This window comes from Vulpes vulpes, chromosome 3 (assembly GCF_048418805.1).
Source record: "Vulpes vulpes isolate BD-2025 chromosome 3, VulVul3, whole genome shotgun sequence".
Lineage (NCBI taxonomy): Eukaryota > Metazoa > Chordata > Mammalia > Carnivora > Canidae > Vulpes > Vulpes vulpes.
The window spans coordinates 48,116,852-48,139,440 of NC_132782.1; the positions used below are offsets into that span (position 1 = coordinate 48,116,852).

Genomic DNA, 22,589 nt, shown 5'->3' on the forward strand with positions numbered 1-22,589 from the left:
AACATATTTCAAGTCACTTCTCATTCCTGTAACCGCCTGAGGCAAATCTGTAAGCGGCAGGCAGCTGTGTTCATGCAATGAACGCAGGGACCCATATTCCTTCCATATTGTGGCTCTACCTCCCTCTAGGTCCATGTGATTATGGCTGGTGTAAGAAGGAGAACACATGAAGAATGCAAACCCCTTCTTAGAAGCCTCAGCTGGAATGAAGATACTTCACACCAACATCCCATTGGTGAAAATCTATTGTGGGTCACTCTCGATGGAAGGGAATGGGGAGTGAGAAATGTAGTCCCTGTCTGTTTTGCTGCTTGCCAGGCAAAACTCTGTAACTATGAACATGATGAGGAGGGATGCATTTTGGCAGATGGCTGGCTCTATCTGCCATAGGGCTGCTTATCAGAGTCAGCAGAGATGATACATTTGGTGGAAGGGAAGTCGCAGGATTGCAGATAAAGAGTCTGGAGAGGTGAAGGATGTAAGAAAGAGTCAACCCAAAATGGGGAAGCAGGCTTGAGAACAGGCAGATTAAAACGGGTATAGGCCAGGCCAAGGGTCTCATCCTTCAGCTAAGAGGAGAGGCATCAGACATCAGGAAGAGTAGAGTGCCACCAGTTAATTCAAGTGTCAAAAAGGGGTTCCAACGATTAGAGACTGTATCTTCAAGGGAAGCCTCTCTGCTTGGTTCTGTACTGAGGGCAATAGTTACCAGAGTGGCTGAGGTTTGCCTCAACCTTCAAACAGGAAATGGAGAAAAACCTGTATTCAGGATGAGAGTCCTTACAGGCTGTGTAATACACACACACACACACACACACACATACACAAAGAGAAACAGTTGTGTCAAGGAAGTGACGCCCATGCTCTTTTTAAAAAATCTTTATTTTTTTAAGATTTATTTATTTATTCATGAAAGACACAGAGAGAGAGAGGCAGAGACATAGAGGAAGAAGCAGGCTCCCTTCAGGGAGCCTAATGCGGGACTTGATCTTTGAGCCAAAGGCCGACACTCAACTGCTAAGCCACTCAGGTATCCCAGACACCATGGTCTTTAAAGATGAAATGATGACAGATGAAAATGAGTTGGTGTTTGTCAAAAAACGTCTAAGCCTTTTGTTGTAAGGAACTGAACTTCTCTGCAATGGCCTCACCTGGTCTTTCCTACCTTAATTAGCTTTCTGTACTCTGAAGTATCTAAACATGATACCAAGTAACAGTGAAGGAGAAATGAGGTCATCACAGAATAAAATCACAAGGTGATGTAAGTACATGCATGCTCCTTGGATCACTTTTTAGTGGCAGAAACTTGGAGAGATCCTTAATGTCTATCGTTTAAGAGAATGGCTGAAGAAAGTTTCCGCCGTACTGGGGATTACTATATAGCTACTAAAAAGAATAGCTTAGATCTGTATATACCGACCTGGAAGAACGCCCATGGATAAAGCAGGTTGTATAACACTGTTTTATGTGATCCCGCCTTTCTGGAAACAAACGAAACACAAAACCTATATGTGTGTATTTGTTTGTGTAAGCACGGAGAAGAGTATGTAAGAAGACATTCCAAATTTTAACATTGATATTTGGAGGAGGGAGGTCTTGAAGATTGGAGTTATTAACTTTTTCCTTAAGTATCTGTTTTCTAAGTTAATGATGAATAAACACGAGAAAACCCCACAAGGATGTGTTAAATCTCAGAAACTGGTAAAATACAGAATGCTTCCTCCATCCAAACCCTGATCATCTACTTCTCTTTTCAATAATTATTTTTTGAGTTTCTCCTGCATGCCAGTTGCTTTCATGGACATTATTTTATTCAAAGTTTGGAATAATCCCAAGAGACCTTACTTACAGATGATGCAACAAGAGAAAACAGAGCTTTTGTAACTTGTTCGGCATCACATCACTGGAAAGATGGTGGAGTAAGCATGTATACTCAGTACCTCTGGCCCCAGAGCCTGTGTGCTCTTGCCTGTGCTTCACTCTTCTAAAATTGAAAAGAGAGGTGGCCCCATTCCCTACTTCTTAGGTTGGGTAAGCCTGGTTAACTAGTATGGGTCTTAGTTAATGAACAGAAGGGTGATCTAGAGCAGATAAGAATCCTGTTGGGAGTAATCCCAGTCCTTGCTGAGAAACCTAAGTGAAAGGACTGGAAAGACCCAATCTTGAAAGAATCCCCCTCGTGATGAGTCACTTGGTGACATCCCTATGGGGGCAGAGAAGTACACTGGGTATAATCTTCTTTGAGGGTCTCAGGGAGAAGAACTGCTCTTACTTTTAGCTGGTTTTGCCCCAGCTGAGGTGTTTTCAGGGGCCCTCGTGTGTGTCAGCTTACTCTCTTCTTTTGCCAGCTAGGAGCTCTTAGCTATGATTATGGGCTTCCAACAAATGAAGAATTTAGAGGCCATGGATTTCTCCCAGAACACATTTCTAGCCAGGGATAGCATTAAGACAAAGAAAAAGCTCATTTCTAGATTTTTGTTGGAGTTGACAATTCTGGCAAGGATTTAAAAAACTAGGAATGGGGGCATCTATGTGGTTTGGTTGGTTAAGCATCTGCCTTTGGCTCAGGTCATGATCCCAGGGTCTTGGGATCAAGCCCCACATGTTGGGCTCCCTGCTCAGCGGAGAGCCTGCTTCTCCCTCTCCCCCCTGCTTGCGCTCTCTCTCTAATAAAAAGAAAAGAAACAAAATAGGATAATTTCTCTTGGTGGGCTGAGCTTTAGGATGGAGACCTGAGGCTGTGGATGACATAGGAGGTTTAGGTCATGCTACTGCACTTATGTGGGCACAGGCATTTTTTGTGGCACTCTTCTTAGGTTGGTTTGGCTCTCTCCAGAAATTTCAAATTAGTAGGAATAGGTTTTAATTAGACAAACACCTAGATATTTTAAAAATGGCTAGAGAAAAGTTAAAAAAGAAAAATGTGTAAGGCAGTGGTTCTCAATATGAGTATCACTGAAAATCGGGACGTTCAGGCCTCACATCCCGGACCAATTAAATCAGCATCTGTGGGGCTGGGCCCCAGGCCCCAGTGGTTTCTATGGTTCTCCAGGTGATTCCACTGAGCAGCTGAAGGTGAGGCCCACTGGCTCACTGACCAGTACTGTCACCCAACTGAACCAGCAAAGGTCTGGAAGCTGAGCCTGTTCTCAGGGCTGAGGTCCCTCTGGGAGATCATGGACAGCTGGCGCAGGCCTCCGAAGCTCACTTAGAGAGGATCCCTCTTTGGGCTCCTCACCCTTCATTCAGTGATGAGCAGCCTATCCTGCTCAACAGCCAACTCACAAAAGGCAAAACATATTTATGGGCTGCATTATTTTTCTGTTCCAAATGAAAATAATTTGACTGAGGCCCGTAAAAATGATTAGTGTTACAATTTTAGATAACCTATTTTGCTAAAGAGAAGACTGGAAATTGGCAACTCTTCATACCTTAAAATATCTATCTGGATATTTTTGAGAAAGGGAAAGGTACACAGTTGTCTAAACTTCTGTCTTCATGATATATAAGTGATGAATCACTAAATTCTACACCTGAAACTAAAATGAATGAATGAATGAATGAAACTATCTTCAGATTACATCACGGACCTAATAATGAAACCAGGTGTTCTGTGGTTGGTTCTGGAATGTTGATTGCATATCTCTGCTTTAGCTTATGATCTAATACCTGCAAGGACATTAGTTAATTAAGTCAATTTTGAAACTCTACTTATTGGGGAACAGTCTGTCATCTACTTTAGACTTGACATTTTTCTTCAGGAGACCAAAGAGAAGTGGTTAAAAATCTGAAACATGGCAACAACTGGCCTTGGGAAAAGAGTAAATGCAAGCATCATTTGTTCATGTGGCAAATTGTGTAAATGCAGTTTTGATGTGGTAACAGGTTCTAACAAGACCAGGAGCTTGTAAATAGTGGAGTGCTAACATTCCAGATTGATAACAGTGCTGATGGAAGTGCTAATTCTGATGTTGCTGAGGTTGTCTTTTTTGGGTCATACACACACATACACTCACATACACATTCTCACTCACACGCACACACTCTCTCACACCCTTCACAATCTTCCTAGCAATGCTCTGCATTGTTTTCCTTGGAGCACTTTATTTTTTCACTGACAAACGCTTCATCGTGGGGAATTCAGCTGAGGAAGTGTGAAGAGGTTAGAAAGAGAGCCAGTAACGGGCCTGCTAGTGAGCAAAAAGACATATCCTATGAAACAAAGTTTTAATTTTTATTTTACATATTTATACATAAAACTTTCAAGGAACCCTCTGAATCCAACAGAATGTTAATAGCACATCTAAAAATGAACTTCAGGTAGTCAACATTCACAAAATGTTGAAAACTGATTAAAATGTACGTATTACGGAGAGCTACAACTTCACTACGAGGCAGGCATGTATTTTCTGACTTGTATAGATAGCACCGTCATTTACAGTTCTTCTTTAAAACTACAGTGAAGAATGAAAGTAGTCAGTGGTAAAATACTGCTCCAACTTAAAATCTCTAAACAAATAAAAATAAAGTTAAAACTACCCTCTTTGATAACCATGACTTGTGATGGTGTCAGTACTGTACATTTTTTGTAACAATATTTTATTAAAATGCCTGATATTTAGTGGCACAGTAAAAAAATTAAAATAAATTAAGAAGCAAAGGCCAATCACTGGACGTTAAGCTTCAGACATTATCAATGACTAACACTGATATTCGTTTGTTTCTGCGCCACCTTTAGCAATAGCATTTGTACAACCACAGAAGCAAAAGAAATTCTAGCTCGTCCTCTGGTCGGATGGCTTCTTTCACTTTGCAGGCATTTTCTCTGCCATGTGCTTCTGCTGACTTTCCGCATGTCTGTAAGATTAATCATACCATTAATTAGTGCTAACAGGAAAGACCCAAACTGGTTTCTAATCCAGAGCTAGACCAATCCCCCAAACTGAGGTTCAGAGCTACTCATCGCGAAATCCAGAGAATTAAGACACAGTCCTTAATTCAAATGGATTTGCCCTCTTTAATTTTTATATCTCATGCATGATTCCTTTCATTAAGTCACTAGATTAACCTGAGGATGGTAGATGTCGCTACTTTTGAGAAGAAAAAGCACTGTGTTTAAAAAAAAAAGAAAAGGAGAGAGAGATAAGTATCTGGGGAAAATATATCCAATAAATGTCTACTATGTTTCTACGTGCCAGGTACTGCTCTTGGCACCGTGGATCTGGTGGTGAGCAGAGTGATGTCTTTGTTTCCAGGGCACGTATATTCCAGTGGAGAGGGACAAAGATGGAACGGAGAGCAAAGAAGGAGATAGCAGATAGAACATGGGTGCTAAGCAGAAAGTCCAAACAAGGTGTTGCGATAGAAGGGAACCATGTGACGACACACGCACATGGACACAAACTTAAGCCTGCAAACAGCTCTTTGACAGAAACTGAAGCCAATCATCTAGTTCCCCTCTTGCAAAAGCTAATGTCTTCCTGACAAACTGTGGGTCTTTGTAGATGCCGAGACTTTTCATGTTTGCCTACGGTCCCCCCTACACTCGTCCTAATGGCATGACCATGGCGGTGAAGGTAAGCGGAAAGTAGGAGAGGGAGTCTTCTAAGTCATCGAGCCCTGTTATGGCCTGTGAGCCCCACATTCAGCCAACGCAGCAGCCAGCCAGTGGAGACAGAGGGGGAAGAAAGGCCAGGCTGCTGACATCACTTCAATGTGCACTAATTAAACATTCTCTCAGAGAGCGATAGGGTTTGACATCTGCAAAAGACGGATGTTTTGAAGGACAGTTTTAGGAATTTATAAATTTGGCAAGAGAAAGCATCTAAAGGTTGTGGTTTCCAGCTGCAATCAAAGCTTCAGGGGTAGTTTTTGGGTGCTGCCTAGATTTGGATAGTCAATGACGTCAAGTTTACTCATTGGTTGTGTGCAGAATGTCTATCAATGGTACAGGGGAGGCAAACCACAAATACTTTCAGAAATAGGGAAGTGACAAGAGTGTCCTTGCCACATTCAACAGCCCACAAGTAATTGGCGATATTCATTTAACAATGAAAGAACTCAAGAAAGAGATATCAGCCCCTTATTCCAAAAACAAAAACAAAAACAAAAACGCCCTTCAGCAGATCCTGCCATGGCTCTGTTTATGTGTATAAAACAGCCTGGATCATTTCCATCGAGTAGCTTATGGGCCTTGCTCCAATTCAGCTCAAGAAATATCTTGGTGAAAAAAAAAAAAAAAAAAAAAAAAAAAAAAGAAATATCTTGGTGCTCACTGAGCTAAGATTCCACTGCTGCTAATCAAACTATAGTTTCTACAGCAGTTTAAGAATACGTATCACGCACGGCAAGGGTTTTTCTGAGAGGGAAGGACAGGAAGTAATTTCAGAAAATATTGGAAGTTGGTTGTTATTTTGAGACAGACATACAAGCATGAGTTTCATTAATATTTTAAACAAAAGAGGGAAAGGGTATAAAACTAAAAGGTTCTCATCAACTATGAAAGTCCTTTAATTAGCATTTGTTTGACGCATGCCCCACAAGGACTCCTTTTTTTTTTTTAAAGGACTCCTTTTTTAGCAACAATCCTTGCAGAGGACCTGTGTGGAGGACCTGTGCTGGGCAGGCCTCTCCTGGAGATGGACGATTTCACACATGATTATGCGCCACATGGAAGGGATGCCATGTTGCCAGGAGCACCAAGAAGAGGGTCCTAGTCTAGTCTTGGGCGGTGGGGGGGTGGGTGGGTGGTGTCAGGGAGCACCTTCCTAAAGAGGCTTGACTTAAAGCCGGTGTTTCTCAAATTCAGCTCTGCACTGGAATCATCTGGAGAGTCTTTAAAAAATCCGAAGGCCCAGGCCACCCCACAGAATCATTAAATCAGGATCTGTAGGGGTGGGACCCAGGCATCCTTAGTTTATAAAAGCTCCCCGGGTGACTCCAGCGTGCAGCCGAACTTGAGAACCACTAATCTGACTTGACACCTGGGATGGCAGAGGGTCCCATTATCTACTGGACAGGTAGAGGGAACAGGTGAATGGAACCTCCTGGCCCCTTGCTCTCCACCCTCTGGGATCAGGCTGCAAAATTCTGACATTTCTGCCTTTAGGTGTGTTTAAGTCGCCTCCCTCCACCAGCAAGGTTACAGCTTGCAGCCAGGGATGAACACAGGAACTTCTCGCCACCCGCTCCACTTTAAAGGGTTCCTCTGACACCTTTAAATTACTAACTCCTCTCCTCTTCACCCCGTGGTGCTGCCTGCCCCGTGTCCCATGATCACACCACCTGAAAGGTATTAAAAAAAAAAATAGACGCTGCCAACCTAAGTGCTAACTTAACACTTTGAGGGAAGAGAGGAGCCCCACGGCGTCCCCCTTGCAATGAGGAATGCCAGCACGGCTTTGAGGAGCAAAGAGAAGGTCTCCACTGTCACAGGCAAGTCACAGAATTTATGAAAGGGTTCACATATTTCTTAGAAGATGCAGGTGTTGGATTTATATTTCCCATAATCTTAATACCTATATACAAATGTCTTAGACAAAAAGGGATGTGTCTTACAGCTGTTGTGGCAGTGCCTGCATACATCGGTAGATGGCAATAACATTATGTGAGTGCTGCTGTGATATTTGAGATACAGGCGAATATACTAAGCAGGCATGAGGCCTTCTAGCTTTCTGGTTTTTACTAGGGGCGAGGCAATCTCCAAAGCATACAGCACAGAGTGCTGCCCATAGGTCTTTTTTTGAGGGAAAAAAAAAAAAAGCCTCAACAGAGTTCTGTAGCATTTATTTTGCTACCCAAACTATTTTTATAACACTGAATTTAGAAAAATATTTTACCCAGCATTACACATCGGGAAGAGGTTCTGTGGTAGGTGCTAAGTACATTTTCGCTACATATGTTTTCAATGCTTCCCTTGGGTGGTTCTGGATCGTACAGTTAATTCCTTCTGTTACTGTGACAAGCAGTGTTCTTTCTCTCCTTGGGGGGCCTTCTACTCTCTGAATACCATTTCTAGGACTAATAGTAATTTTTACCTCTTGGTTTAAAGCCTTCTTATGTACTGTCTCAGAGAAAATATGATAGTAAATATGATAGTATTTAGTAATCATAGTATTTAGTAATCATTTAGGTATCATAGTAAATATGAGATCATACGAATGCTCATGGTATTTCATATACTTCATATACTTATGGTGATAGGATTTTCCACAAAGGAAATACTAAGAAATGCAAGATCCTGATGGGCATTCGCCTCATTTCCGTATCCCCTAGGGGAGGTAACATTCTTTTCCTCTTTAGAGGGGGATGCTTGGAGCCAGGCCCAGCTAGAAACTAAAGTCCTGGAGTTTCCCCATGGTGAGAGCAATCTGGTGGCACTGGTGCTGTGGAAGGATGCCAGTGTCCCTGCCTTCTGGACATGGCAGATGCGATTGAGAGCTGGGTCACATAACAGCAAATGCCACTTTGTGGCACCCACCACATGGCTGCACATGTGCTGGACACATGCCAGCATGGAAGGGCTGAGGGCTAACTCCCCAGGGCAACAGTCCTTCAGGAAAAAGTCCTTGTGGGCCACAACTGCTGACCTGGTTTTGGTGGGGGTGTAAGAAATTCTAATGCACTGACAATCCATCACAAAGGGAGGATGGTTGTGAAAAAGCAATGCATTTGTGGGGTGTTGTTTTGTTTTTTAAGCAATGCATTTGGAAAGGAGTTTTAGCCACTTCCCCTGCATCTGAACAGCTGACACCAGCAGAGATGAGGTGAGTTACTCATGGAAGTAAGGGGAAGAAGTTGTTCTTTAGAGCTCACTCTTGCCTTAATTCTTAACCTAAGACCATCCTGGGTTTCTTTCCTTCTTTGGAAAGGGTGAGGCATCACTGACCTGGTCAAGTCTTCAATGTCCACCAGCATGGCATCTTGCTCTGTGTGCAGCTCATCTCGGATGAGGAGCAGCTGGACCAACTCTTCGTTCAAGCCTGGAGAAAAGAAAAGAGAGCATTTAAAAGCAGAAAAAAATGCATCTAAGTCAAAATGTGCAGCTACATGGACCCTTACACAAGTTACTTTGGCTAAAATTCAGGATCCTAATATTAGCTTTTCACAAATCCAGGAGAAGTCCTCAGTGTGAGAGCATGATTAGTTTGCACAATTAGAGAAGTGTTGGAAGAAAAGGAATAAAGTATGAGGTATCTCCAATTATATTCATATTGAAGTGGGAAAAGAAATCATTAGCTGTTAGGAAAATAGCTTGCTAGAAAAAGCAGGATTTTGTTTTGAAGAAGTGTGAACAAATATGTCCAGGGCCACATGAAGTTTTCCACCTTCCATCATGAGGTTGCTCTCATCACCTGACAGCTGGAGGGAACCATGGCACCTGAATCACTACATCAGGTACCCAGCAGGAGAAGGTGCCCCAGGGGTGCTCGAAGGTCTGTGGCCCGCAGAGGAAGCAGCCCTACGTGCAGGCTGTTCTCAGTAATACCCAAGTCATATCTAAAGATACAGGAAAGCCAGACGTGTAAGACCTGAAGAAGTAACTCTTAAAATCTCTGGAGGGGTGCCAAGGAAAATATTCCTTAGGGTTCATACTGGGAATAGAACATATATGGATATTACCCTTTCTAATCCTCCAAAAATCAGTGCACTGGGTTAATTTGGCTTCTGCCCCTGAAAAATACGAACAAGCCAGGGCTCTCTTATTTTTTAACCTTTAGATCGAAGCTTTTAGGTCCAGACACACAGACACAGGGGTGATAACATTCATTTAGCAGCAAGAACTTTGAGGCCAGAAACAGAAAGGAAGGAGGTACTCAGCTAGGATCTCCTTGGAAATGGTTTTGGAGATCCTGACTTCAAATGATGCATTGATCTGCTTTTAGTTCAGACTAGTTTCCAATTTAAAAAAGGGAGAAAAAGAAATCATACAAAGAAGGCTAAATTCATCTACCACTGAAAAGAGCTAGATGACAATTTTAGTATTTAGAAGTCTAAGGAAGATCTTTCAGCCATAAAATATCAGAAAGCCTTTTAGGTCCTTGAAAGAATTACAGTCCTAGTAACTTACTCTCAACTAAAATTAAAATATAGTAGAATTAAAAAAAAATCCTGTGAATCTATGGTTTCTTAATTAGAATGTTAAGCCCTTTCCCTTGATTTTAAAACTGAACATATTAACCTAACTCTGAATATGTCCAATTCTAATTTTTTTCAGTATGTTCTTAGGGTAGCTTTAAAAAATTAAAAAAAAAATTCCACTAGAGTTTCTTTTATACTAGAACTCAGTAGGGGGCCCACATAGTACATGGACAAATTTTTTCCCATATGAAGTTTTTCATTTTTTACTCTGGAAATTTTCAAACTGATACAAAAGCAAAAAGAGACTGATGTAATGAATCCTCATGCATCCAACCAGCTTCAAAAATTATCAACTCGTGGCCAATTTTGACGCACCTATCTCTCCTTCTCCCACCAGATTAATTTAAAGCAAATTTCAGACATCATACCTAAACAAAATTTTTCTTTGAGAGAGAATGCAAGTGGGGGCGGGGAGGGGCAGGGGGAGAGAATCTCAAGCAGATGCCATACTTGGAGTCCTATGTGGGGCTCTATCTCATGACCCTGAGATCATGACCTGAGCTGAAATCAAGAGTCGGGTGCTTAACTGAGTCACCGAGGTGCCCCATAAATACATCTTTAATGAAACATTCAGACAGTATACAAATTCCTTAGTTGGCTCTTAAATGTTTTTTTATAGTCAGTTTGTGTGAATGCATTTGGTTCGCGGGTCCCTTAGGTAGTTTTAATTCGTAAGTCTGCAGGATTTTATAGAATCATATGTTCCAAAGGTTGGAGGGCACATGGTTCAGTTGGACTAACCATACTGCCCAAGTGTCTTATGTTCTCTCTCTCGGGCTAAGCAACTAACTGCCCTTCTCTGTACAACCAGCCATGTCAAGTGAGAGCCACTCATCTGTCACCTACTCAGCACACTGCTGTTAGAGGCCTTTCTTTATTCTGGGGGAAAAAGGCCCATAATTTGTCATCCTGTAAATTTCACGAATTGGTCATACATATTCCCACCCGCCCCCCCCAGAGTTCCACAATGTACGTTGAATTTGATTTGATGACCTAAAATGAATATAACACAAGTAAAGTTGAGGGTATAATTGCATAATTAATGATGTGTAACTACCAAATTGTAGCATAGAAACAGACATTGTGAGCCAAATACACACCAGGCATTGTGCTGCTAGGTGCTGGGGATTTGAGATTAATAAAAAGAACCTATCACCTCTGTGAACGTTGAATAATTCTTGAAGTTTCTGAACATTTTATGGTAAAAAAAAAAACACAAAAACAAAAACAGAGCCTTGTGATTATCTTCCTTCTCTTGCAGCACGCAGGAGGAAACCAATGAAACGGACAAAGGAAGTGAATCAAGGAGGCAGTACTCTCCCACGATATTTCACATTTGATACCCCAATTTCAAGCACACTGAACACTTACTTTCTATCTGGGAATGGAGATCATTGACTATCACTTGTAGCTGCCCGAGAGTCATGTCCCGCAGGTCAGTGGGCTTTAAACTTCTTTTCATCAGGCATTCACTTATATGAGGCATGTGTGGCAGCTAAAGATACAGAGGGAAGAAATGGAGGTGTGAACAGAGCAGCCAGGATACTGAGCACAAGACCCATTTTCCTCCTGAAAGACCCACTCTCACCCACTTCCATTGAGGTCCTTTGCTCCAGAGCTTTCCCAGTCCAACCTCCCCATTGCAAGCTCCTCGCCCCACCCTGGCCTCACACACCATGTTGTCCAAAACACTACTGGTATCAAAATGCTATGCTACTTAAATCAAAAGCTTGCAGACTGGTCTCGGACTAAGGCTGTGATAACTGTGAGTCAATGATCATGTCCACAAAAGAATGACCAGGGAGCTCAAGGAATATCAATGACATGGATAAAATTAATAGTATCAGCTCTTTATTAATTTGCACCACGTTATAAGCACTGCGCTGTGTGTTCTGAATGCTTTGTTCATAGAATTCTCACCACCATGCTCTGACACAGGTATTACTATTCCCATTTTAGAGATGACAAAATTGAGACTTAGTAGCTTGCCCAGAGCCTCACGGCAAATTGATGGCAGAGCTGAACTTCAAAGACCAGGGCCCTTCATCCACTATGGCACATATTCCCATGACAGCTAATCTTGCTTCTAAGAAATACAGTTATTATGAATCAAGAACAGGGTTTACTTTTATGTAATGTGTTGCTTATATATCTTTAGTGGTACAGTAGGAAGGAAAAAGAAACGAACTTCATTATTTCTCAATGACAGTACTTTTTACAAACTGCCTTGTAGAAACCCAAGTTTGCATAACTCTGGGAAAGAACTGGGACAGCGTCAACCATTTGCAGCCACCAAACACTCTCTGGCATTTCAGTATTTGCTGCTTACGAGATCAGCGACGGGAGACTTTTTCCTGTTCTGTTTTTCCACTTCTACTTGCATTTTGGCCATTGGTTTGGCCATGGCGAGGGCCATTTTGGCTTCGGCTTGCAATTTCTTTTGCCTTGTGAGGAAATCCATGTCATCCAGAGATTCGGATTCCTCTTCAGTAGTGTCTCTATCAGAATAGGAAGAACTCTGTTTGCTCTGTGAAGGGAAAAAGAAGAGCCCTGAGCTTTCTGTCAGGTACTATCTTTGGAGATGGGCTACAGCATTCCCTCCTGGAAGGACTGAGAGGCCCCTCCATCAATGCGACTCACCACTTGATCTGGCCTGTACCAAGCTCAAATAACATTGAAGAGGATGGTTTATTTCTTCAATGCCAAGAATAGACTCTGACTTTAGCAGAATAATGTAACAAAAGGGAGAATCTACTGATGATGAACTTGAGACGTTCCTTTGATTCTTGGTCTCAAACATTCCTGAAGTGATCACACACACAGCAAAATATTTAACCAGAGCTAAGGCAGCGTGCTGTCCTCTAGAGTGTGGACAGGGTCTCAGGTACCCAATCAGGTTCGGACATGGCCTTGCATTCATGGACCAAACGGTTGCCTGTTGGTTGGTCTTTGGTAAGGAAAGTGATACAGAGTAAAGAATTCCAGCAGTAAGCCCCAAGCTTCATAATACGTGTGCAAGGAATGAGTGAGGAATGTTTTACACACATTATCTTGCTGGTTTCTCTGAGCAACATCGCTGTGTGCTAGCCTTCCCATCCTCACCCGCATCCCCATCCCTGCCTTTTAAAAATGTGTCCCACTGTTGCTCTGCACTTACTATTTCGAAGCCCAGTGGAGAAGGACTGGTAGCTGGCATAATTTTTTAGGGCATATGTGATTTCCCTCAGGGTTTCATATGAAAGTAGTCGCTAACTTTAACAGAGCTTATGTCTTCTTACGGGATCACAGCTTTGATTTTTCATTGTCAAATTTTAGGAGCATGCTATGGCAAGAGACATTCCTCTTTTAATCTCTGCCATGTTCTTTCCCTGACTAACAACAAAAAAAGAAGCTAATTGAGCAGGAAAGCACACGCACAGAGCGTTGGTGGCTCTGGACTCACCATGGGAGACAAGGGGGTGTCCAAGCTGGTTTCCGTCTTACTGTCATCAGCATCGCTGTCCTTATCACTGCCACTGTCGTTGACGAAGCATATCTGCAGGTTCATCCCACTCTGTAGCCTGGGCAAAAGCAAACAGGACAGTTCTACTCAGCTGTCTGCTATCTGGTGGCACTCGTTCCGATTGTCTGGCTTTGTTAACAGAAAGCAATCTTGTGTGTTCCTCACATGGAGAAGCGAGTGACGCATATTACTCCCAACTCACAAATGATAACTTCTACTAAAGGACAATGACGATAACTGAATGAGTTCATAACTTTTTTTTAAAAAAAGATTCTATGGGATCCCTGGGTGGCTCAGTGGTTTAGCACCTCCCCTCAGCTCAGGGTGTGATCCTGGAGTCTTGGGATTGAGTTCCGCGTCGGGCTCCCTGCATGGAGCCTGCTTCTCCCTCTGCCTATGCCCCCCTCTCTCTCTCTGTGTCTCTCATGAATAAATAAGTAAAATATTAAAAAAAAGATTTTACTTATTTATTCATGAGAGACACAGAGAGAGGCAAAGACACAGGCAAAGGGAGAAGCAGACTCCACACAGGGAGCCTGATGTGGGACTTGATCCGGGATTCCAGGGTCACACCCTGGGCCGAAGGCAGGCACTAAACCACTGAGCCACCCAAGCATCCCCAGTTCATAACTTGATAAATGATAAAATGAGAACTTTTGCTAAATTATTTTTTTACACCGATTTCATGTTAAGTGAAAGCTAATTTAACGCAACATATAAAAGCACCCGGCACAATACCAACCACATAGCTGATGCATAATAAATATGTGTGGAGCCACTGAGCTTACATTCCTTTTGATAAAGATGAACGGGGTCCTCAGCCAAATAAAGCTGCCTGGTATCATTTAGTGTAACCAAGGGAGTTCATTTATGTCACTAAAAAAAAAAAATACACCTAAAGAAACTTAAGGAAACCCCAAACCCAGTCAGAAAGGCACTAGCTTGCAACATAGCAGACTGGTGCACGAAGAGCCTCAGAAGTGGAGACTTCTCAGAAGCTCCTTCTGCTTGTGGTGAATCCTGTAGCTCCATGAGTGATGTTGCTGGAGATGTGGCCACAGGGGGTCACCCAGCTGTGTGTCTGCTACATGTGAGGCTGGACAATGGGTGCAACTCTGTCCTCACCTTCTTTTGAAATTCAAGACATGTCAATACTGTTTGGCTATAAAAAGTTTTTAAAGAAGTAATTTTTCAAGCATCCCTAGTAGTCCCAGTCGTTTGTAAGCTTAGAAGAAAAGGCAAAGGAGGTTCTTAAGTAGCAAGGGATCCTCAGGAGACTGTCTAAGCTAGGTTTAGGAAGCAAACACTGAATTGCTCTGGCATTATTACTGTCACAGGGAGCAATGCAGAGCAACTCGTCTGAGAGTTAACATTATCATCTTTTTTTATTCCAATGGGGTGGGATGCTTTGTATAAATTGCTCAGATGATTCATATAAAGTGATTGTTTGAAAACCAAAGTGGGGGGGGCGCCTGGGTGGCTCAGACTGTTAAGCATCTGCCTTTGGCTTAGGTCATGATTCCAGACCCTCTCCTTACCGCTCCCTGTGTTTGTGTGCACACTCTCTCCATCAAATAAAAAAATAAAGAATTAACATTAAAATGACAGGGAACCCAGAAAAAGAAAATCTACTGATTTAACACAGGCGCTGTCATGGTTATGTGTATGTACTGCCACCTATTGTTACCTTCTGCAATTACTGAAAGTCCATTAAGGAGAGGCAGCCCTCCCCTCAGCTGCTTTTGTGCCCGGCCTACCTTCCTGTGCAGACAAGGAAGCAGGACCGCGCTAGGCCCAGAAGGCACAGGTTTTGCCGTGATCAGCTCGGGGTGCTTGGAGCCAATGGGACTTAGGTTCTGAATCCTCCCTTCTGTCTCTGGGCCCATTACTTGAGCTCTATGAACCTCAGTTTCCTTATCGGTAAAAAGGGGTGAAAGGGGTGAATAATTCCATGTTTTGTAAAGAAGGATGAAAATAGTTCAGAGCTGGGCACAGGGGAGGTGCTCTGTACATATTCATATTCTTCTTTTCTCTATTTTTCTGAAGGCCCAGACAAAGGAATATAGAATTTAAATGGACCTCTAAAGTCACTTAATTGGGGCACCTGGGTCGCTCAGTGGTCGAACATCTGCCTTTGGCTCAGGTCATGATCCCAGGGTCTTGGGATCGAGTCCTGCATCAGGTTCCCTATGGGAAGCCGGCTTCTCCCTTTGCCTATGTCTTTGCCTCTCTGTCTCTCATGAATAAATAAATAAAATCTTTAAAAAAAAATAGAGTCACTTAATTGAATACCTCGCCTGGCTTTGAATACCTAAGAGAGTGTCCTCAACTGTCTATTAGGCAGGTTGGACTTCTGCTGAGCTGGACTTTATCTCTTTTTAATTTTCTTCCATTGGAATTTTCTTTTTCCGGGAGAAATCTAATATATTCAGGTTACCTTTTGATCCCACATAAATTAAATTTTAAAATTAATTATCTGTAGTTTGTCACCGCCCCCCCCCCCCCATCAACTCATTTTTAATCTAAAACTCAAGATATATGGATTGGAAAATAGTGGGAAGTAAAACTGAAAATTAAAAAAAAACATACATTGAAAGCATATTTTAAAATTAAGGAGGCATTTTAAATTAAACCTAATTTGAATCTAGGAATATGCAGCATTTTCTATTTACTGAACTGCTAAAGTCTTGAAGTGTCTGGGCACTGGACACAGAGATTATACATATAAAAAACCCCTCAGTATACCATTACAAAATAAGGTTTAAAACACCTAGGGATATATATTTTCATTCTTTTTTTTTTTAATATATTTTCATTCTGAAGAAACTCTGATCATAAATTCTGTTGTTCTGCCTCCAACTGGCCTTTGTACGAAGGGTCAACTTGGATCACAATCAACCAAACCATATAGCATTTCCAACTCAGGAAAAGCAAAGGAAAAAAAAAAAGGGAAAGATTTAGTAGTCTGAATGAAATGAAAAAACACCTCAGGTAGAAATTCAGAAAATCGCCTTAGTAGCACATTATCACCGTGGGAAACTGAACAGAGCTTCTTACGGGGTGAGACTTATAATTCCTTATAGCGGTAATCACCAAGAATGTTACTCTCAGGAAAAGGAAATTATATGACATAACAACTAATGGTTCAGAGGGGATTTTAGTAAAGACATCTTAAAATGGACTGAGGTTTCAAGAAGGATTTGTTTGCCTTTAGCCTTTAAGCAGGTTTTAAGATGAAGACGGCTTTGGGGAAACGCAAGCACAGATCTCAAGCAGCAGCCTGGCTGGGGGGTGCGTGGGGCCACCTGGTGTTCTTGAAGGCTCTGTGTCACAGGGTCAAGAAATGATAACCCCTGTGCTGGGCCCCCTCCCACCCTGGGGAAGCATAGCTGCCCGGAGGCCCTGGCCTCTCCATCCCTTGCCCTGCAGTGCACCGGGCCTCACTTATAACCGGGCTCCACGGTCTTGCAAAATCCAAGCTGCCAGGGGTCGAATTTGCCTGGATCTCTCAAGCATAGTCAGAGGTGAAAACAAAACACGATCCTCATCTTTTAATTAGTGATATAACCTTAAGGTGTCCAAGTCAAGGTTTCTTGATGTTTCGAGTGGCCCGTAGCAGAGCGCTGCATGCCAAAGGCCGCCTGACGTCTGCCTTGCCTGTGGATATTAGAGCTGAGGCGTCTGTGTCCTGGTTATTCTGGAAACCTCTTCTCCTCATGCACCACGAGGCAGTGAAAAACCACACTGCAGCCCGGAGTGACTGATGGGGAGCCCCGGGACCTGAAAAGAGGGTGTTCTGGAGGAAGAATGCTCAGAAATATGAGGACACACAGACTAAGTCTTCTGGGCCTCTCGGTGTTGAGTGGAACGTCTTTCTTAGTGGCAGGGCCTACTGGCCAGTGGCACGAAGGCGTTTAGTCAAGAGGACATTCAGCACCAACGTCTGCTTGGCATTTAGGGCGAGAAAGACCATCACTTGGAAAATGCTTGTGCTGACTTCCAACTAGCATTACTGGGGATATTATTAAAATATGCACAACACTGAGAGGATGATATCTCAAAAACCTAGTCAGTCAAGTCGTGATATAACCTAGCATAAAGATAATACTTTTTGCAAAACACAAGGACAAGACCAGTTTATTCCCTGAGAGAAATAATATGACTGATGATCCTAAAGTTCGCTGTGACTTCTAGGTAGAGTGGTAATCACTGTGAATCTGGCCTTTGCCCTTGGCCTTGGTTTGAGGTGATGGGACTGGGCTGTCCTGAGGCTATTTCTGAACCCCAGAACTACTTGATGTTTTCTGATTTTAGAAATAGCAATCTCCCAGGACCAGCTTAGACCACCAGTGTCTACACAGAAATATTTAAGATTTTTTTTTTACCCCCTATGCCACCCCTTCATTAACTTCAGACTTCATTAACTTCAGCTTCACTTGAGCTATCTGTTGCACTGAATTCGAGTTTAAAATGATGTTTGCGGGATCCCTGGGTGGCGCAGCGGTTTGGCGCCTGCCTTTGGCCCAGGGCGCGATCCTGGAGACCCGGGATCGAATCCCACATCGGGCTCCCGGTGCATGGAGCCTGCTTCTCCCTCTGCCTGTGTCTCTGCCTCTCTCTCCCTCTCTGTGACTATCATAAATAAATAAAAATTAAAAAAAAATGATGTTTGCTTGTGTTCCCTTGTTGGGCTGTACAACCACCTGTGGATAACAGGCAACGTAATATGGACTCAGAGAGGTCAAATGCGTTCCCAGACCTGTACCAGCCTGATGTATAAAAACGGTCCCAATCCTTCCCTCCCTGCACCTGCCCCCTCTGTACTGTGACTTTGCAGCTTCTTCCTCCCCCTGGGCTGGCCTCCTGACCTGTCTTGCCAACAGGATGCACAGGAAATGCCAGTGTTCTAATGCCAACCGCTCCCCACCCCTCAGGAAACCCTGCCACTGCCCTCAGAAAAAGTCCAGGCTTGCCTGCTGGCAGATGAGTGACTTCATGGCACAGAGTCCAATCAGCATTGTCCCAGATACAAAGAGCGCTCGGCCAAGGACAGTAGAGTCACCTCACCAAGCCGCAGCTGACCGCAGACATGTGAGTAAGCCCATCTGACCCAGCTCTCTCTAACCAGTAGAACTGCTCGGCCCACCTATAGGCTCCTAAGCAGAAATCAATGTTTATTACTGTATGCCACTTATAGGGGTGTTTTTTTGGATTACACATCATCATTGTGGCAATGGATACCTGGTACAAGGTCACAAAGAAGAGACTACAGGCTGAATGTCTGGTTTTTGAATCCAGTGCCCTTTGCCCCCATATTATATTTAAAATCAGCTTTGGATTTATTAGATCTTGCCTGTGTGTCTGGTAATATAATCTTCGTGGGCTTATACCTCTGCCAGTTGCTTATAATTCTAAGGTGATTGTTTGGTTTTCCTCAAGAAGCAGAGTGAAAAGGAACTACCCATATGCTTATGGATTTCAAACATGCCTGGCTTATTTTCTATCCACAACCAGAGTGGCTATGAGCACCACTGACCCTGCTCTATCATTTGTCGCCCAATATCCCCAACTAGTTTGTGACTGGGCCATTAAAATATGTTATTTACATGTATCTTAATGGGTCTTTGGTGCATTATTCAAAGACTTTATACATAATAAATAATATTTTATTTTAAAAATATTTTTATAATATATCTTTGTCTCATGATACTTTCAAAGGAGAAGGAATATAAAATGTGGGTTGTAATTACCCAAGAGTAGTTGTAAACACATTTCATTTTTCTAAGGATTTATCATGAAAAAACAATGTGGGAACAACTGAGGTTTTGGTAAGCTCCAGATGTCCCGAATGTGTAACAGGGGTCTCTATAGAGTGTGCTGAGATGGGTTAAAATGAGGTGCTGATACTCCTTAACAAAAGACTTTTTCCAAATACTATTCTAAAATGCTATTTCTTATTTTACTTTAGTAGGATTGTGTTAATTTCTTTTGCTAGCAGCGTGCGATGCAAGGGACGATCATTTATTGGACTTTTAGAAAAGACTGGTATTTACATAACAGGTGTGAATATGGCTGGTCCAGCATATATCATCACACACAAAAAGTACTAGAAATGATTTTTATATTAGAGAAGAGATATTTAACTGTTTGCTCATTTATTCATTTGAGAATCAGGTAATACCATCTAGATAAACTCCATGGCCCCAGGAGGCTACTGCCAAGTAGCTGCTGTCCATTTTAGCCAGGGCGTACTGTTTCTAGTTTGCTACAGTCCCCACTACTCCCTATTGCCTTTTATCTGGGCTTCTTCACTCATTATGTTTCTTGCTGGCCTTTGACAGCATTTGTAGTCCATGATCCCTTTATTAAGGGGATGCACAGTTAATACTTGAACTAGGAACAGAAATCAGGCCTTTTAACAGGTACTGAGTCTTCCAACAGGTACCAAGTGCTTGGATCATTAAATCATAATGTGCAAGCAGAAATGTGGAATATATAGAGCATCAGAAGAGAACTCGAAACACTTTGTAGATCTTATATATAAGAATACTTTTACTACCTGGACATCTACTAGTAAATAAGGTATTAACCAAGAAGGGTGACTGAGCAGGGCACTGCAGAAGAAAGGAAGTGTTGGGAAACTAGAGGTAGGAGAAATAAAGGCAAGAGAGATGGGAAAGCCCACCCACCAGCAGGCATGTGCCCAGAGAAGTTAACGGTAGTTTCAAATTATATACCAAAGAGAGCATTGGGGAAAAGAGAGGACTTCATGTCTCTTTATGTCCCACCCTGATCCCACATCTTACAGGCTCGGGCATTTGGCTTTCTCTGCAAAAGCTGAGGAAGGCAGCTCTAAAGGTGGCCGGAGTAATGTGAATGGCCCTCTAGGTTTTTTTTTTTTTTCATCCTAATCCTGTACATAATCTCTTTTTCTGCTTCCTTTTATAAGGGTAGTTCTGGACCTTCCATCTGTACATGTTCACATGATGGCTGGTAGGCATCCAACACCACATGGCCACAGAATCTTCTCTTCACCTGAAAAGCTGATAGAAAAGGGGAACTAGCATCCACCAGCTTTTCTTTGGTAAAGCATCACAGCCCCTGTATCCTAACCTGACTCTCTCAAGAGCTATAAATACTTGCAGGCCCCAGACAGCTGTTAGTTCTAATTTCATATCAGTGTCCAGTTTCTTCACTAATGACCACTTACATGTAATTAAATTTGGAATTACAGGATCTTAATGTTGAAAAAATGCATTTCACCCGAAATATTTTCTACCATGAATTGAAGACCAGAATGAGGCCTCTTCTGATATTGGAATAATGATAGAATAGAAACAGTCATCTCTCTTAGCTGCCAAATGTGGTCTACTTTTATCTTAAAATCAAATGATTTCTCAGTAATTTGTATTCTAAAATAATCACTTTTTTTTCTGAGTGGGGGAGAGTGGGGGGAAGAACGGAGGGAGAGAGAGAATCTTAAGCAGGTTCTCTGCCCAGCATGGAGCCCAATGCAAGCTTGATCTCACGACACTGATATCATGACCTGAGTCAAAACTAAGAGTCACATGCTTCACAGACTGAGCCACCCACGTGCCTCAAGAGTTACTACCATTTTGGATCATCTATTTTGTATTAAGGCACTTCATATATATTACCTCTACTCTTCAGATATGCTTAAAGTAGGTATGATGACCCTCATTTTGTATATGAGAAAACTAGGACTCAGAGGTTAAATTGCATAGGTCACAAAGCTGGTATTTTACTCTTGAAAAGTCTGTTTTGAGAGGCCAGGGCACTTTAAGAAGCATAAATTCATGAATGGAAGAAAAGATGAAAAAAACAAAACAAAACCAAAACAAAATATTGGAAATAATTCCAATGTCTCATAATAAGAGATTGAATATATTTGGTGAACTACAGAATGGTCATTATACAGCTAGTAAAAATACACATGATAGAAGAACAGTTATGAACATGGGTAAATGTTCCCGATATATTAAGTGAAGAAAAATCAGGCTATAAAACAGTAGGTACAGTATAATTCTAATTTTGTAAACAAAAATGTGAAGATATATTATGCATAGAAAAAAATGGCAGGAAATCTACCCAGACATTTTTTGGTGGAAGAAATTCAGTTGGGTTTGAATTTTTTCTCTTTTGAGCTCCTCTAAGTTGTCATGTGTGGGCATTTAGCAGGAATTAAAAAGGGAAAAGGAGAGAAAATGGGTGAGTTGATTAGCGCTTGTGTGTTGGAGAAAAGGTGAGTAGGATGAACTGTCTGACAGCTGGAAGAGGATGGTTGTGTGTCTGACTCAGATGGTGGCTATGCAGGGAGCATGACTCACACATGAGTCAGGCTGGCCTTTTGGTTTTGGCAGGGGGCTGGAGGCGGGAGATACTCTTGGAGGGCAGCAAGGAACGGTTCCCTACAAGTGAATGTTTCTGGAGATGGACTCTTTTATTCAACTGTTGACAACCCTTCCAGGCCCAGTCTCAATCCCATTCTCCCTCTTGGATCTACAGTAGATTATAGACTATAGTAACAGATATACATTTAAGTGTCTGTGTTTTTAAAGCCAGCCTGTTTATTTACTCCCCTCAGCCCAGACAGAATTTAAACTTCTATTTGTCTGATCTGCTGATGAATTTCAGCTGCTGGAGAAGGAGATTTGCTTGTTGCTTCCAGATAGATGATAATGTCCATGTGTCTGGGGTGAAGATATGGCAGCTGGAGAGTTAGTGCTTGTCCATGTGTTTGAGGGGTATGACTGGATTTGGTGACAATCTCAAGTGCAAATTCTTTTAGTCTCTTGTGCACAGAATCACTGCTTTCACCACTTTTTAGATTCATGTTTAGAAAAATCTGGGTGACCATTTAGGCTTGGTTGTAGAGTAAGTTTTATCCCAAAGACATTCTTTTTCATGACTTAATTTGGGGTCATCT

At 42.3% G+C, this 22,589-nt stretch overlaps 1 protein-coding gene across 12 annotated transcripts in view; it reads right to left on the bottom strand.

Annotated features, from left to right (window-relative positions):
- Positions 1-4,215: 4,215 nt before the first annotated feature.
- SCHIP1 (schwannomin interacting protein 1) overlaps positions 4,216-22,589 on the bottom strand; it is a 723,704-nt gene continuing 705,330 nt past the window's right edge. For all 12 annotated transcript variants that reach the window (XM_072752390.1, XM_072752386.1, XM_072752385.1 and 9 more), the window contains 5 exons: positions 13,583-13,700; positions 12,470-12,667; positions 11,512-11,635; positions 8,888-8,981; positions 4,216-4,857 (listed from right to left, as the gene is read on the bottom strand). In XM_072752390.1, the coding sequence (XP_072608491.1) occupies positions 4,806-4,857; positions 8,888-8,981; positions 11,512-11,635; positions 12,470-12,667; positions 13,583-13,700 (586 nt within the window). In that variant the 3' untranslated portion in view covers positions 4,216-4,805. The remainder of the gene's footprint in view (positions 4,858-8,887; positions 8,982-11,511; positions 11,636-12,469; positions 12,668-13,582; positions 13,701-22,589) is intronic.